General features: G+C 46.1%; 1 protein-coding gene across 1 annotated transcript; it reads left to right on the forward strand.

Moving 5' to 3' along the window:
• The first annotated feature begins 6558 nt into the window (after nt 1-6558).
• GIP (gastric inhibitory polypeptide) lies at nt 6559-14228 on the forward strand. The gene is made up of 6 exons (XM_085210810.1): nt 6559-6604; nt 8577-8702; nt 9739-9885; nt 10228-10359; nt 12909-13001; nt 14101-14228. Exons 2-6 carry the CDS (start codon nt 8629-8631, stop codon nt 14108-14110), a joined length of 456 nt encoding a protein of 151 aa, XP_085066936.1. The 5' UTR covers nt 6559-6604; nt 8577-8628; the 3' UTR covers nt 14111-14228.
• The last annotated feature ends 358 nt before the right edge of the window (nt 14229-14586 follow it).

The raw sequence follows: 14586 nt of genomic DNA on the forward strand, positions 1-14586 counted from the left end.
GCAGCCACGTGAGGCTGTGTTTGATTTCATACCCAAAATGTGACCCGGGTTAGAAGCTGTTGGTTTTTTTGTTTGCTTTTTTCTGGGGGGAGGGGGGAGTTGCATGGTTGATTTGTTGTTGCTGTTTTGATGGAAGATTTCCACCTTGGAATGAGGCAGAAAGGTCCTTAATGAGTTTTCACGATTACTGTACAACACCAAACAATCCCAACTGTCACACAGGAGTTTAGGAGAACTTTATTAAGGTTAATTAAAAAAAAAAAACAAAAAAACAAAAAAACAGAAAACGAAAGGTGGGAACTGAATGGTGGATAATGCAAAGGTTCAATATGGAAAGGTGTAATTCCTGCACAGCGGTGAAGCACTGTTGTTGTTCTGAGGCAGAGGAAAATTAAACCAGGAATGATCTCTGTGGCAGAGAAGTGGTGAAATGGAGTAGCTCAAATCCTGCTATCTTTTCTGGCAGTTGCCATTTGATTTTGTTTTCATTTGTTTGGATTCTTTTTTTCATTTGGTTTGGTTGTTTTTGTTTTTAATGTCTGGTGATGGCACTGCATTCCCAGTTGGACAACACAGAGAAACACCTGAAGCTCTGAACACTCATTTCCCAGAGCTTTCACGTATGGCTTAAGTTACAATCAACTAAATATGGGCTGAAGGGTTTCACTGAAGCACTTCTGTCACAGAAGGGGGGAAAAAAAATCACCATTTGATTCATGCAGAATCTGTTACAAACAAACCTCAGCCATCAGAAATCAGCCGAGCACAGAGCAAGGCTGTCCCTGAAAGACAGGTGAGAACTGAGCAGAATGAGAGGTGTGAGGCTGCAGTTGGGCAATATTTCCTTTCTCTTACGTGGGATCCCAGTTCAAACCACCTTTTGCTCATTTTTTTGTTAGGAGGAAAACATTTGTGAATGAAAAAGGAACCTCCTATCCGTGATCTGATCCCACTGATTAAAGCTGGAGCGCACGAATCAGTTGAGAATCAAACTTACTGCAGAATCACTAATTGGATTTAAAACAAAATTCCAGCTTGGCATCGATTATTAATAATTTCCTGATTCTCTGTGCTCTTTGGACACAACTCTGATCCCCAAGGGCTGCTTGCTGAAGCCGAGGGGCAGAGCAGCATCCTGCCCTGGGGGGAAATGGGGGCTGTGAGGATAGGGGGGTCCCATGGAGCAGTGCTGAGGGTGGGGATGGCTCCCAATGCTGGCCACTGCCCGAGCACTGCAGCACTTTGGTTAAAAGCACAGCACACGCTGTGATCAACTCAGGCTGCAGCATCAGCTCACGTTCTAAAAAAATCCTTTTGTTCTGCTGCTGAAAGATGAGGCTCCTTCCAAACAACAGCGAACCACAACCAAACTCTTGTTTTCTTCTCCCTCCATCTGCCTGAGAGCTGCTTTTGCACAGGGCAGGGTGCTCTGCTCTTGCACTCCTGCAGCAGCAATCTGAATTCCCCATTGGGGCTTTGCAAACGTTCCAAGAGCTGTTCAGACTTCAGCAAAACAAAGCTGCTTTGCATCGATTTTTTTTTAAATTATTTTTAATCATTCTTTATTTTTTTTTTCTCCCACGGTGGAAATGATTTGGTTTCGTTTTGGTGCTTCAGTCCTTTGCTTTGGCTAAGAGGTAAATCCCAAATGCAAGGAGAGAGAAATGCTGATTGGAAGGAGCCCTGAAATTGTGTTGTTCAAAGAGTCCCTTTAATTTTTAATTCCCCCCCTCTTTAATGCAGCTTTCAAATATTCCCCCACTTCTTTCCAGCAGACCTTCCTAACGTGCCAAATTGTTATTTTTCCCCCTCAAAATCACTGCAAGCCGTGGGACAAATATCTAGAGCAGCCATTCCACCTCTGGATGGCTGGAAAGATCCATGGCTGTGAAGGTGGTGGGAAGTTTTGCTGTTGGTGCAATGATAAACAAAACCAACGTAGCCCAGAAGGCATCGTGGGAGATGGATCCTGCCGTTGCTGAACTCCCCCTGACCTTATTCCAAGCAGGAGCTGATCTTTTTAACCCCCCTCCAAGTATTTGCAGCACATATAAAGCACGGATCAAAAGTTTTCCTGGTAGGTATTTGTATCAGATTTCTTCCTATCCAAACTAAATACATTTATATCAGATTTGTGCTACGTGAGTACAAATTCAGGGGTCTCGTATGTTTTGATGCATCATTTAAATCCCCCAAGAAAAGAGGGCTCTCCAGTGCTGCTGCTCTTCACCCTTCTGCTTTCTCAGCTCGCTGAAGCAGGAGGCAATGAAAGGCTCAGCATCACCATCCCATTTTTCCTTAATTCTTCAGACCCAAAACAAGTTTATCCCGGGAGGTGGGGAACCGCGCAGCGACCGTTTCTATTGTGGGTCACTTTAAAAAATAGAGGTCATTTCACAATCCAAACCTTGAACTGCTCCCCACCGTCTGTGCCGGGGCACCAGTACTGCTGGGCTGCTGGAAAGGTGCTGGTAGGGAACAGAAAGGGCACAAGATGGAAATAATTTCACGCTACTGAACCGGCCACTTGGGCAGGCGCCGTGCCGGGACTTTGCCGTCTCGTTTCTCGTCCTGCTGCTCCATGGCTGGGATTTATCGGGACTGATTATTTCCTCTCTTTCCCTGTGTTTTCACCTCTCTAATCTCTCCAGCTGTTCGGTTCTGGCTCTGTCTTTGCTTAGGGATGGGTTAAGGGTGGGTTTCGTGGAGCTGCCACAAGGTATAGCTCGCCAAGGATGAGCACAGGTAGTTTTAATGCTGTGGCAGTTTCAGATCCGTCCATTTGGAGCAGTGACAGCATTCGGTTGCACAGAGGCAAAAGGTGCAGTTGAGGGATTTTTATCCAGAGAGCTCTGTGCTCCAAACAAACCTTTCATGCAGCGATGTTCCATCGGCTTTTTGCTACACTCAGTGCTATCCCGCAGCTCTCTGCTCCTGGGGTGCAGAATAAGCACCTAAGATAAAGGAAACAGAGAAGTGGGAATGTAAAAGAGCGTTTTCCCCGTGTTTTCCCCCATTTATTCGGATGTTGTTTTGTTTGGTTTCTTTTTAGTTCAAGCTTTTGATTTTCCCAAAAAGAAATGGCAGTCACAAAGCAGCAGAGACAGCCACACCAATGAGTTGGGTTAATCAAGATCACTGAGAGCTTTAAAAGGCCCCAGGGCTTGGGTTTTTTTTTTGCAGTTAAGTGTATGTATTGGCACATATCTGGCATTTTGCTATGGTGAACAAACCTGTTCCATTCCTGCAAGCCCAGGGAGGGAGGAAGGCTGGAACCAATAAGAGAGGATGAAGTGATGCTCGTCACTCAAAAGATCCTCTGTAACTACAGGCAGAACATCACTCATGTCCCATGTGCAGATAAATGGGAACACAGTGTGTTTAAAAGGGAACAGTGTGGGTTTAAGCACCAGGGATGGGTGAGAAGCCGGGGAAAACCTCACTGCTCACCGAATGGCAGAGGTCTGTACAGGGACAGCACTAGAGAGGAGGATGTCCTGGAGGAGAGATGAAAGATCTGGGCAGTGGGGTTGGAGACTGAAGCTGATATTTAGGATTGCCAAAATGCAGTAGGATGAGGAACGATAAAGTGTAGAAGAGTTACATCCCCTGCAAACATCATTGCTGGTGTCTCAGGGGGAAAGAGGAGCCACCAACAAAAGCTCTGAGCCTTTCTGCCTTTGACAGCAGGAAGGGTGAAGTAGGAACAGAACCAGTCCTGAGTCAGGAGCAGCACTGGAAAACAATTCCAATGCTTATGATTTAAGGGAGAGGGCTTAGGAAAGAAAAAAAAAAAAAAAAAAAAGGACCAAAAATCATCCATCTGTCCCTGTGGGGAATAAAGCAAATGCTGATGGTGATCAATCACAGCTGGATACAAGCAGCAATCTCAGAGCAGCCCAATGTTTGATGCAAAAAGGAGCAGCAAGTGTTTTCGTGTGGCTTGTGCAACACCTGAAATCCTTCCCGTGGCAGAAGAGATGCCCTCACTGCCACGCAGAACAGCACTTGACAGCGCTGCTTCAGAGGGAAAGGGAAAATCCTGCTCACCACATCCACTGGGAATGGGACAGAGGTGTAAATTGCACCAGTGAAAGTGAGATGTTCCAGCAGAATTCTACAAAACGTTCACTGGGAAGTTCACTGAAAACCTTTGGGAACAGATCAGGCTCTCATCCATTGGGAATGATTTAGGCAGAGCCAAGCCTGTCTGGAAGCAGGGGGTGAATGATCAATCTCTTCAGGTCACATCAAGCCCTGCTTTCCATGATTACAGGGACGTCTAATGCTTGAAACACTTTATAATCAAAGTTGCCCTCGAGGTGTTTCAGTGTCTCAAAGCAGAGTGGGACTGTATCAGTAACACAGCTGTGATCTTCCCAACACGTTCTCAGGTTCCCAGAGCCCCGACTGCTCAGCCAGGTCTGCTGCAGAGGGGAGCAGAGCACTGGCACTGGGTGCTGGGTGGGTGACACGGGGCAGCCTTGGCTCTCCTGCTTTATTTGCAAGGAGGGAAATGCTGCAGCTGGGTGAAACCTAAGCAGAAGTGTCCTTTGTCCCAAGCTAAGAACCAGCTGAAGCTCATGAAGCAAGCTGTTATTAGGGAGTGCAGGCAGTGCTATAAGGGGAGCTGTGATGGGCAAAGGCTGGAGAAGAGCAAGGTCGACATCTTTAATAGACTCTCTGTTGTGCTGGGGGGAAGAAAAGCAGCACATGGCTCTTTTCTGTCAGTGCTTTGCTCCTTGTCTCTGCACTCGTGTCTGTGAATCTGCTTGGTTGGTTTCAAATTATTTTTATACTATTTTTTTTTTTCTTTTTTTTGTCTGAAAGATTGTGAGAAACTTCAGAGCGATGCTGATGTCCAAAGTGGATCACAAACAGATGCCCTGAAATAACCGTAACTGTGAACAGCCCATCATTTAATGCTCGATATTTATTTCACTCTATTAACTTCCTACCACACAGAGGCACTAAATGAGAGGAAAACAAACAGCTTACACTTTGGAGAAACAAGATATCCAAGTTGGCTGGGAGCAAAGTGCCCAGAATACATATAATAAAGACACCAGGATAAACTACTCCATTTTATTGATTAGCAACAGCGATAAGAGTGTGAATTGCTTACTTGTAATTATTACAGTGCAACATTTATTACTGCAGCCACGATGCTTTTGCATGAGTGAAAAGCTTTTGGCTACACTGGTATGCTGGTGTGCTGCTGGTTAAAGGATTAAGCCGAATGTTAAGTAGTTCCTGTGAAAGTAATAATTACTCCCTAATAGCGCTGAGCTCTTAATCTACCTGAAAAAAAAAAATGTCTTTCTGATTCTTTATCTTAATGTAATATAGATGCAGCAGGGGCTGGCTGTGCCAGGCTGTTGTGTAACTGCAGGGCAGAGAGTCCTGTGCCAGGCAGGGCTGTAGGATGCTGTGTGCATATCATTCTGTGCTCTCTTGGTATAGGAATACAGGTGGTGACTGAAGCAAACCCACATTTGGCAGCGTGTCATAGCAGAGAAGAACTTTTAAGCAAGCATTCATACAGAGATCTGTCTCTCATTGCACTGGATTTCTGTGTTTGTTAAGGATGAGATGCATCGGGGTGCAGTGATGCCCTCATCCATGCTGAAATCACAGACGTTGCCGTTATTTCTGCAGTTCCACCAAGGGCTGCCCCTTGTGCAAGGGAATGGATGCTAGCAGAGCTCAATGCGTGGGTTAAACTGCCAGGAAAACACTCCTTCAGCAGATTGGAGCTGAAGGCAGCAGAAACCCCTGGGAGCAGCCCCTCCCCTGGATGCATGTAGCAAAATGCATTACTTCTCCTCCCAGGTAGACCCAGAGCAGGTTGGACACCACGGAGAACACTGTATCAGGCACACCACAACAGGAACACCCTCAGAAATGTCAGAATGGTGCTCTGCTCCAAGGCTAACCACCCCAATCCCACTCTCCATCCCTTCAACTAATACTGCCTTGCTAATTCCTAACAATTTCCTGCTTGCTGCTGTCCATCCCAAATGGATGGACCTCCTTAGGTGGCAAGTCTGAGGGGTAGACACTGCTCCCAGCATTGGGATTTGCACAGGGGGCTGCAGAACACACTTCATTTGCCCCCAACTCAATGCTGGTGGTGGCGAAAATAAAACTTGGAGCTCTTGTTTTTAGCAAAGTTATTCCTATTATTCCTACCGTATGGGAGAAAAGCACAACAGGTCTCCCTAAGGTGACACTCACACCTGACAGCAAAAGAGATGGGAATTAATAAAGGTTTTGCCAGGGAAGCAGGTGCTGTGTGGAAATAAGGTTCAGCCCAATGCCATTTGTATTCTGCCCACAGTTCTTGGTTTCGCGATACACTCGTGTTTAATTACCATTAATGCAAACATAATTTAAAAGGTTATTTCCCTGCTCTGCAGGTCAATGGACCTAATGGAGCAGATCTAAGCGGGTTTGAGTTGCTCTGATTGGTGCTCAGTTTCCTGTTTGCCTCATGGAAGTGGGTTTGGTCCCACACTGGGAATGTATATAAAGGCTCTGAAGGGTCTCTTCTGGGCACCAGAATTGGCTGAAAGCTTCTGGGCATCCTCGGGGGAGCAGGAAGGTAAGCAGCTCTCTATTGGACTCTCTTTTTACTTTTTATTTGTATTCTTTTTCCTTATATGAGTGTGAGAGTTGCTTGAAGGCAGCAGAGCAAGGTGAGCTGTGGGGCTGAGTTATTCCCCAAGCAGTGCAGGAGCAGCAGCTTTCCTGGTAGGGTCTGCAGGAAGGAGCTATGCAGCAGTGAAGACCATGATTTCAAAGGAGGGTTTGGTATGCAGCACATCTTAGGCTGGGATCTGCCTTTTTAAATGTATCTAACACAGGGAAACGAGGAAAAATGGTTCTCAGTGGCTTTTTGCATCCTCCTGGCTATGGATAAAACAAGGAGAATGTTTCTTCCAAAGCAGACAGTGTTGGACAAGGGGTTTAAGACCTTCACATAGCTGAGATCCATCAGGAGATGATTTCCACTTGTCTGAAGGAGTCCCAGGGTAAGGTAAAGCAGTGCAAAATCCACACCAGACGGGTGGAGCAGAGCTTGAGTTGAGCATCACGGAGACAAAGGGGTCTTGTGTGAACTCAGGAATGTTTGTTCCGACCATCTCTGAAAATGCAGACTGCTTTTCCTCCCTATTTTGGCAAAATCTGCAGAGAATGAGCATGACCCCTCCTTAAGATTAAGGCTACAATGCATTTCTTCTCCTACTTTTGTAGATAATTACCTTCAGCAGCACAGTATTCTCTTACAACATAACTATTTTCAGATTCACTGTCATACCTACAGCAATATATAAAATGAAGGGCAAATAAGAGGGGAAACCCATTCTTAAATCACAGCCATTTTTCTGTTCTCATATAAAATATTCCCCAGCTTTTTTTGTATCATGAAACCCACTTCTGTCAATGCATTCTGTAACTTTTGGCTTTAGCTGTAAATATTTTAGGGGGGTTGTGAGTGCTCAGAACAGCACGCTTTGCTTTTTGAGGTATTCCTCTGAATTTGATGTCCCTGAGATAGCAGAACACATCTGATATTTCTCTCATTCAATCGGAAAGGCTGAAAACATTTGTGCAACGATGCCACAGTTTCCCAGGAATAAAAAGTGCCTCAATTATGAACAACATCAAAACTTTCTTTCTCCAAACGAATAATTGAGCTGTTGTAAGAGTGTGAGCAAAGTTGCACTGATGTAGGAGTGCAGTTTGGAAGGATGGGATGCTGAAGTCCTGATCTACACCTCTACTTCTTGTTATTATTCGATTCTGGTGAGCAGTAGCTCTGCAGGGCAATGCAGATACCAGAAACATCTATAACAAAAAGTGAGGTGACAGACAATAAACCACATCCATGAGCCATGATCAAAACCATTTTTGTACAGAGTTTGTGGAGGTGGAATAGTAATTAAGAGCTCAGATGTCTGAGGGCTGTTGAGCCGAACTCTGGACTAAGAACAGCCTGAAACCAATAAACCATGGAATTAAATCCTATCACTGTCCTGGGATGCTTCTCCCAGCTGATACCCAGTGGCTCTGGATGTATTCCCTATCTATAAGGCGTTATCCACACCAACAGAAAGCTCATCAGTGATTAGATTGGGCTCCTAAATCCTGCAGATCTGTACGGAGGGAAAGGCAGGGTGCCACGTTTCTCCTCTTTGCCACTGGGGCTGCCTGATCCTATGTACATTCCCATTCACATACTGAAGGTTGAACTGATCCTTGAAGAGGATCCCTCGGGGTCAGCTTGCAAACACAGAGCAGGACAATGTCCTTGCCTTCAGGAAGGTGCAAACCACGGTGAATTTGGTGGTTACAATAAAAGTATGGGGAACAAACATCAAAAGGCAGCACGGTGGTGGAAGAGCATTGGGATTGAAAAAGTAATTTAACTGGGAATGGTAAAGGAGGGCTGTGTATGGTGGAGGAGGCTGTTGTAAGCACAAGGGCTGAAGAGCCATGTTAACAAGCACAGACTTGTGCCCAATCGTGGCACATCCCTCTGGGCTCACTGTCTTGTCCCTTCTGTCCCAAAGGCCAAATATCCAGATCGCCCTCTGCTTCTGAACAGAGAAATCAGCCACGAAAATGATGTCTCTGAGAGTTCTCTCACTGCTTTTTGCTTCTCTGAGCTTTGTTTTGATGGAAGAGAACGTTTCAGGGTAAGTGTTCTGCAAAGCACACGATGTATTTTGAGCCTTTTCCAACTTCCCGCTGGAAGCGAATGGATTCTTTCCATTGGCATCTTGGTGAAAAGGTGAGAACACGAGTCCTGAGGTGGCTCTTGGATATAAAGAGATGAACAAATGATAAGAGAGATCTCAAACTAAAGCCTTTATGCCAAAGCCAAGAACTCCCAAGTTTTCCCTAGAAACTTTATTGCTCCAGGTTAGGAGTAGCAAGCTGGAAGTCAACCAGGGAGAGAAGATTGGCTGGAAACTAGAACAAGATGTAATCATCTCACAAGAAGTAGGCTAGGGGGCATTTCTTTTTTTTTTAAGCTTCTGAAAATGTGACCAGTTGCATAAAGTGGGGACATAATAAAGACTTTCCCTCTCTTTGTTCGATTTCTGAAACAGAACCTCCAGCTGCTACCCAAGAAGGTCCAAAAGAATCCCTATTAGAGAAGTAGGAGCTGATGTAATTCCAGCTAATAGTACCAAAGAAAGATCAGCCCAGACATCCTTGGCTAATTTAAGTAGTCCCCAACCACGTCTGCATTGCCAGACTGGTCTGAAGGTCTCAAATCGTCACCTGCCATCCCCCCCCCCAGGCTCTTTGAGGATGTAGGGAATGGTTTCCTTGGTGTGTAGCTCACTGGAAAAGGTGCCTGAGCATCCATTAGGGCTGAGTCAGAGTTCGGATCCATCAGAATACGGCAGGAAAATGGATGTGGCTCTGAGGGATGTGAGTCAGTGGGCAATATTGGTGATGGGATGGTGGTTGGGCTGGATGATCTTGGAGATGTTCTCCAACCTTAATGATGCCACGATTCAATGATGCTATGAAGAGTCACGCTGGCTCCAAATATCCCAACTTCACCCCATAAGCTATCAGATATGAGCTGCAAATGTATCAGCAGGCAGTAATGGTTACCAGGATGAGGAGCACGGCGGCTCCTTGTCCGGTCAGCAATTTGCTTTGCAGAGCTGGGCGGCACTCACTCTTCTCCTCTACTCCACTTTACTCTTCCTACAGCCTCAGCATAAGGACTCCCGGCTCCAGACCAATGCACAGACGCTACTCGGAGGCCACGCTGGCGAGTGATTACAGCCGCACGATGGACAACATGCTGAAAAAGAACTTCGTGGAGTGGCTGCTGGCCCGGAGAGAGAAGAAAAGCGAGTGAGTGTGCAGACTTCCAGCGCTCCAAACTCACAGCTGTCGTCAGCCAAGTGATGGCTGCGTTACGATGCACAGCTGAGGATATTTTTCTTGGACTGCAGCAGTGATTCCCGGGGGGGCAGAGGGGTTGTTTTTCTTTTTTCTTCTTTTTTCTCCTCTAAATCCTAGAGGTTTTTCTGCTCTATCGGCACACGGCACAGCCTCCTCCGTGCTCCAGTCCGCCTTCTCCCATTGCTGCGGTTGGATGGAGTGGGGAGGGAGATGGGTTTGTGGAAAAGAAGCATTCCAGCACCCTCTTGCGGTGCCTCGGGCTGAGATTTCTGCCCATTTTTGCCTTCCCAGCAACGTCATTGAGCCGAACAAGAGAGAAGCCGAGCCCCAGCTATCCGCGGTGAGCGACCAAAGCTTGGACCTGCGCAGCCACGAAGCCAAGGACTTCCTTGCCTGGCTCCTAAAAGCCAAGGAGAATCAGAGGTGAGAGCGGAGAACTGAAAACAGAATCCGGTCCCAAGAGGGGGGTGAAGTCCCCAAGTTCTCGACCTTTGGAGGGATGCTATAGGGCAGGAATAGGTGATAAGCATCAGCAAGCAAGAGGATTTCTGTTTCAAAAAGGAATACCATGCTTTGCAATTGTCTCATGAGCGAGGGAGACAAGAAAGATTAAAAAAAAAAAAAAAAAAAGCTTCCATCCCTCTAAAATTTCTTACAAAATTCACATTGGAGAAAAGCAGAAGATTGAGGAGGGTGTTCAGGCTTTGGTTGTTTGGTTGCTTTGGGGTTTCTTTGGTTGGTTGCTTTCTTGGGTAATATCAGAACAGCCTCAACAAACCCAGTGCTCTGCTGAAGTCTGAGCACTGTTTTTGACAGAGCTGAGACACAGCTGTTCCTACAGCATCCTTCACATCACAGCTTAAAACCAACCGCTTTGAGTTAACCAAACCATTCCAGCCTGGTTTATTCAAAGCCCTATCGAAATAAAACTCACCAGTGACAACTGAAGTGAAACTGATGTGAGAAGCAAGGAAGCAAAATGTTTATTTCCTTGTATCACTGCTACGTAGGACACTGCTCCCTAGGATTTTCTTGCTAGGAAAAGCACAAGATTTAAACGTGAAACAAAGCAGGAGAGATAACTGAGTGACCCAGGAGGAATTCCCCTCTTTGTTTCTGATCTGTGTCCTTTACCACAGACACAGTTTTTCTCTGGTGTGTCTGCACTGCTCGTAGTGGTGAAGTTGCCACAAGTTAGTTTTCTTGGGATGGCAACTGGGGAGTGCATGGAGCTCTCTGGCTGCTGCTGGTGCCTTCATTCCCAGCCACCTGAGTATGTCTGTGCATCACGGAGCTGCATGGCTTCCTGCTGGCTCAGCATAACCCCGGCCCACCAAGACCCTCTTTTACCACTCCCAGTCTGAGCTGATGACACAAATGTTCCAAAATCAAATCAGGTATTTGGATCCAACCAAATATCTGTTCTTGGGCACTTTCTATATTAAAATATATGTATAATAGCCAGCAAATAAATGAGGGAAATATTTCTTTCACATGAAGTGTGTGTACGTATATATATGTATCTAACATAGCAGGTTGCTGCTGATTAGCCCTAAAATGGTAGCGTGAAGGAAAAGAGGGACACAGCCCACAAATTTCAGGCACAACTGTGGTGCCTCCTGCTAAAAGAATGCCATCTCAAGCTACAGGGACTCGTGAGCCCATCACCCAGAACAACAACCCGGGGGCACCTGTTGTCTTTTGCAGCCTTTGCATGAAAACTGCTTTAGAAACAAGGATGCAGGGGACAACCTGGGGTGGGGGAAGCAAATGCTGCTATGGTTCACAGAGGTGTTTAACGCCAAGCACACAGAAAATTGGACACTGGGAGTTGCTAGTCGTACAGAAATGTGGAATCAAAGAAATGAGGGCTTTGAGGGATCTCAAAAGGTCATTCAGTCTGACCTCTGCTACAAGGCAGGATCAGCTTGCCTGAAAATGTTCCTGACAGATATTTGTCTAACCTGTTCTGGTGGTGGGGTGGCAAAAAAGAAAACCTTTGATACTGGAGATTCATCAACTTGAGTAGCAGCATTTAAAATAATAATAATAAATTTCAGTGTCACCCTTAATCTCTTTAATTGCAACTAAAAAGCACAACTCGTGGGGGAAAGTCCTTCCTGGGAACAGAGCCTTTCCTTTGTCATCCTGGAGCACAGATGCTGCTTCACCCACATTCTGCCTTTGTTTTGGTGCCTGCTGGGGCTGAGGGAGGACGTGGGGAAAAGAAGGGGTAGGGGGCTGTTCCTTCTCATCCCCTGAGCCTGATGGACACGTTGAGTGCTCAGCATCCCAAACTTCCCAAGATGAAAGCGGTGTTCCGTGGCAGCATCTCACCACGTCAAAAATAGGTTCGAGCTTCTTGGTGGGTTTTTTGTTTTGTTTTGTTTTCCTTTTTCTGCACTTCAGGGAACACCCCCAGCCATCAAGATGTCCCTTTTTCTGTCTTCTTCACTGGCATTTCTATTTCACAGAACAGAAAAACAGTTGCTGACAGCACAGTGATCTTTCAAACTGTTTCCCCCTGTTTGTGGCACTATTGCAATGCCCAGGAGGCAGCAGAAGGATTTCTGCTAAGGAGCAAATGATCAACCTGGCCAACAATCTAAGTGGCACCTGGGAGGAAAGATGATGGAGAAAACCTAAAGGACCTGAATCCATGTGGCACTGACCATTACTTTTTCGAGGCTGGGAGGCAGAGATTTGTACATGGCTATTTCAGAATAAGGAGGGAGAAAGGGCTCTTTTAAAGGACTTTTTATTTTAAGGATGAAGTGAAAAAAATTGGTTAAGGATAACAGAGTACTGAGAATCAAAAGAAGGAAATGTTGCCAGGATTCAGGGTTGACAAGCTGGCAATCAACGCATTAAATCAAAGGAAAATAAAATATCTGTGATGTGATTGGGAGAAGATTGTTGTATACTGCATTCAGATTGTTTCCTCTCCTGATGGCATGTCACGTTTCTTGCAGTTCTGCTTCTCTGGAAGGTTCAGAAGATTTGAAGGATGTTGTGAACCAGGAGTTTCTGACATGGTTAATGTCAAGTGACCTCTGCAGACCATGGTGAGCAGCTGTTCTACCTAACTCTGTAGTAAAAAACATCCCTTCCACTGTGGCACCATACAAAGCCCCTGGCCCAGGGGTTCTTGCTGCAGTGCTCCATTTTCTGATGACCACTGAGTGCTCACACAATGTGGCTTGACTGGATTCCGTTGGAGAGTTGAGAGCTTTGGTCAGAGTTCGGCTCTGCAAAAGAATTCTTCAATGATGAACTGGGGGATGGACAAACATCAAATAATGACCATCTAGAGAAGGGTTAATAAATCCTTTGCCATGCTTTTCTGAGAAGAGGGGATGTTCATCTTAGAAATGATGTTTCTTTTCTATTCGGTATACAAAAGCAGAGAGAAAAACAAGAAATCAGGGTGCAAAAGGTTGAGGTCCCAGAGGGGCTCAAGGGAACGGAGAGCACATTTGATGGGTTCTAGGGGAACGAAGGCTGAGAGGAGAAAGTCAGTATCTATTGAAATTTAAAAAAAGAGATAGAGAGAAAAGCTCCTTATACTGATGGCAAACATTGGACAAGGATGAAAGAATCTCCTCACCCAAGGAGGCTGTGGATGCCCCATCCCTGCAGGCATTCAAGGCCAGGCTGGATGTGGCTCTGGGCAGCCCGGTCTGCTGGCTGGCGACTCTGCACACAGCAGGGGGTTGAAACCAAATGATCATTGTGGTCCTTTTCAACCCATTCTATGATTCTATGAAAGAAGGACAGGCTGGCCATGAGTGGAGGAGGTGAAGGCTGCTCTGTGCTACAGAGAGCTCCATGCAGGTTGGTCAGACAATGAGAATCAAGCAGACAACAACAAAGCAGAGGCAACAGCTGAGTGCTGAGCTCATCCTGCAGGGAAAGGACGCACACCTTTGTATCCCACTCCTCTGAGCTGTTGCTGCTCTCTCTCAGAAGTTGTACCTACTTTCTGTTGGATACTTGTTAGCTGTGAGATATGTCATGCTATCAAAAGGCATCTAAAAGGTGCCACAGGGGACTGGTGGGAAAAGAAGGCAACAAATCACACGTTGTTTGCTGATGGAGCTGCGTTAAAACGGGGTAAATGTGGTACCATAAGGATTTATGGCTCTTTTTTCCCCTCCCATGCAGGGCTGTGTAACCACAGCGCCGCCTGAGGAGCTCCCACAGCCGCACTGAGGAGGAGGAGGAGGCTCTGCGTTGCGTATCACCCACTTTGCCAATGGAAGAAATAAAAGATTTTTAGCCCGAAACTGCAATCAGATCAAGTTTTCATTTGGGGACGGGCGGGGTTTAATTCAGCAATTAAAATAAAAGCGTGTGTCCTCCCATATTGGGGCACGGCGCTCAGCGAGATCAGCCTACAGCTGTCCGAACTGAACAGAGGAGGGGACGGGCTGCGGGTTTGCAGTGTAGGAGTTGCCGTTGCCTCCAGGGATGGAGGAGATCCTTTCATCCTTGTCCAACTTTTGCCATCAGCATACGGAGCTTTTCTCTTTTTTTTTTTTTTTTAACTTCAATAGATGCTGACTTTCTCCTCTCAGCCTTCGTTCCCCCAGAACCCATAAAATGCGTTTTCCAGCCCCATGACCCATAAACAGGCGGCTGGGATGAACC

Source organism: Meleagris gallopavo, chromosome 29 (assembly GCF_905368555.1).
Source record: "Meleagris gallopavo chromosome 29, MGAL_WU_HG_1.1, whole genome shotgun sequence".
Taxonomy (NCBI): Eukaryota; Metazoa; Chordata; class Aves; order Galliformes; family Phasianidae; genus Meleagris; species Meleagris gallopavo.

Excerpts from the sequence above, each read along its gene's own strand:
- GIP (XM_085210810.1), top strand. The coding sequence starts at position 8,629 with ATGATGTCTCTGAGAGTTCTCTCACTGCTTTTTGCTTCTCTGAGCTTT. Across the intron at positions 8,703-9,738 it reads ATGGAAGAGAACGTTTCAGG|CCTCAGCATAAGGACTCCCG; the intron begins GTAAGTGTTCTG and ends CTCTTCCTACAG. Across the intron at positions 9,886-10,227 it reads CGGAGAGAGAAGAAAAGCGA|CAACGTCATTGAGCCGAACA; the intron begins GTGAGTGTGCAG and ends TTGCCTTCCCAG.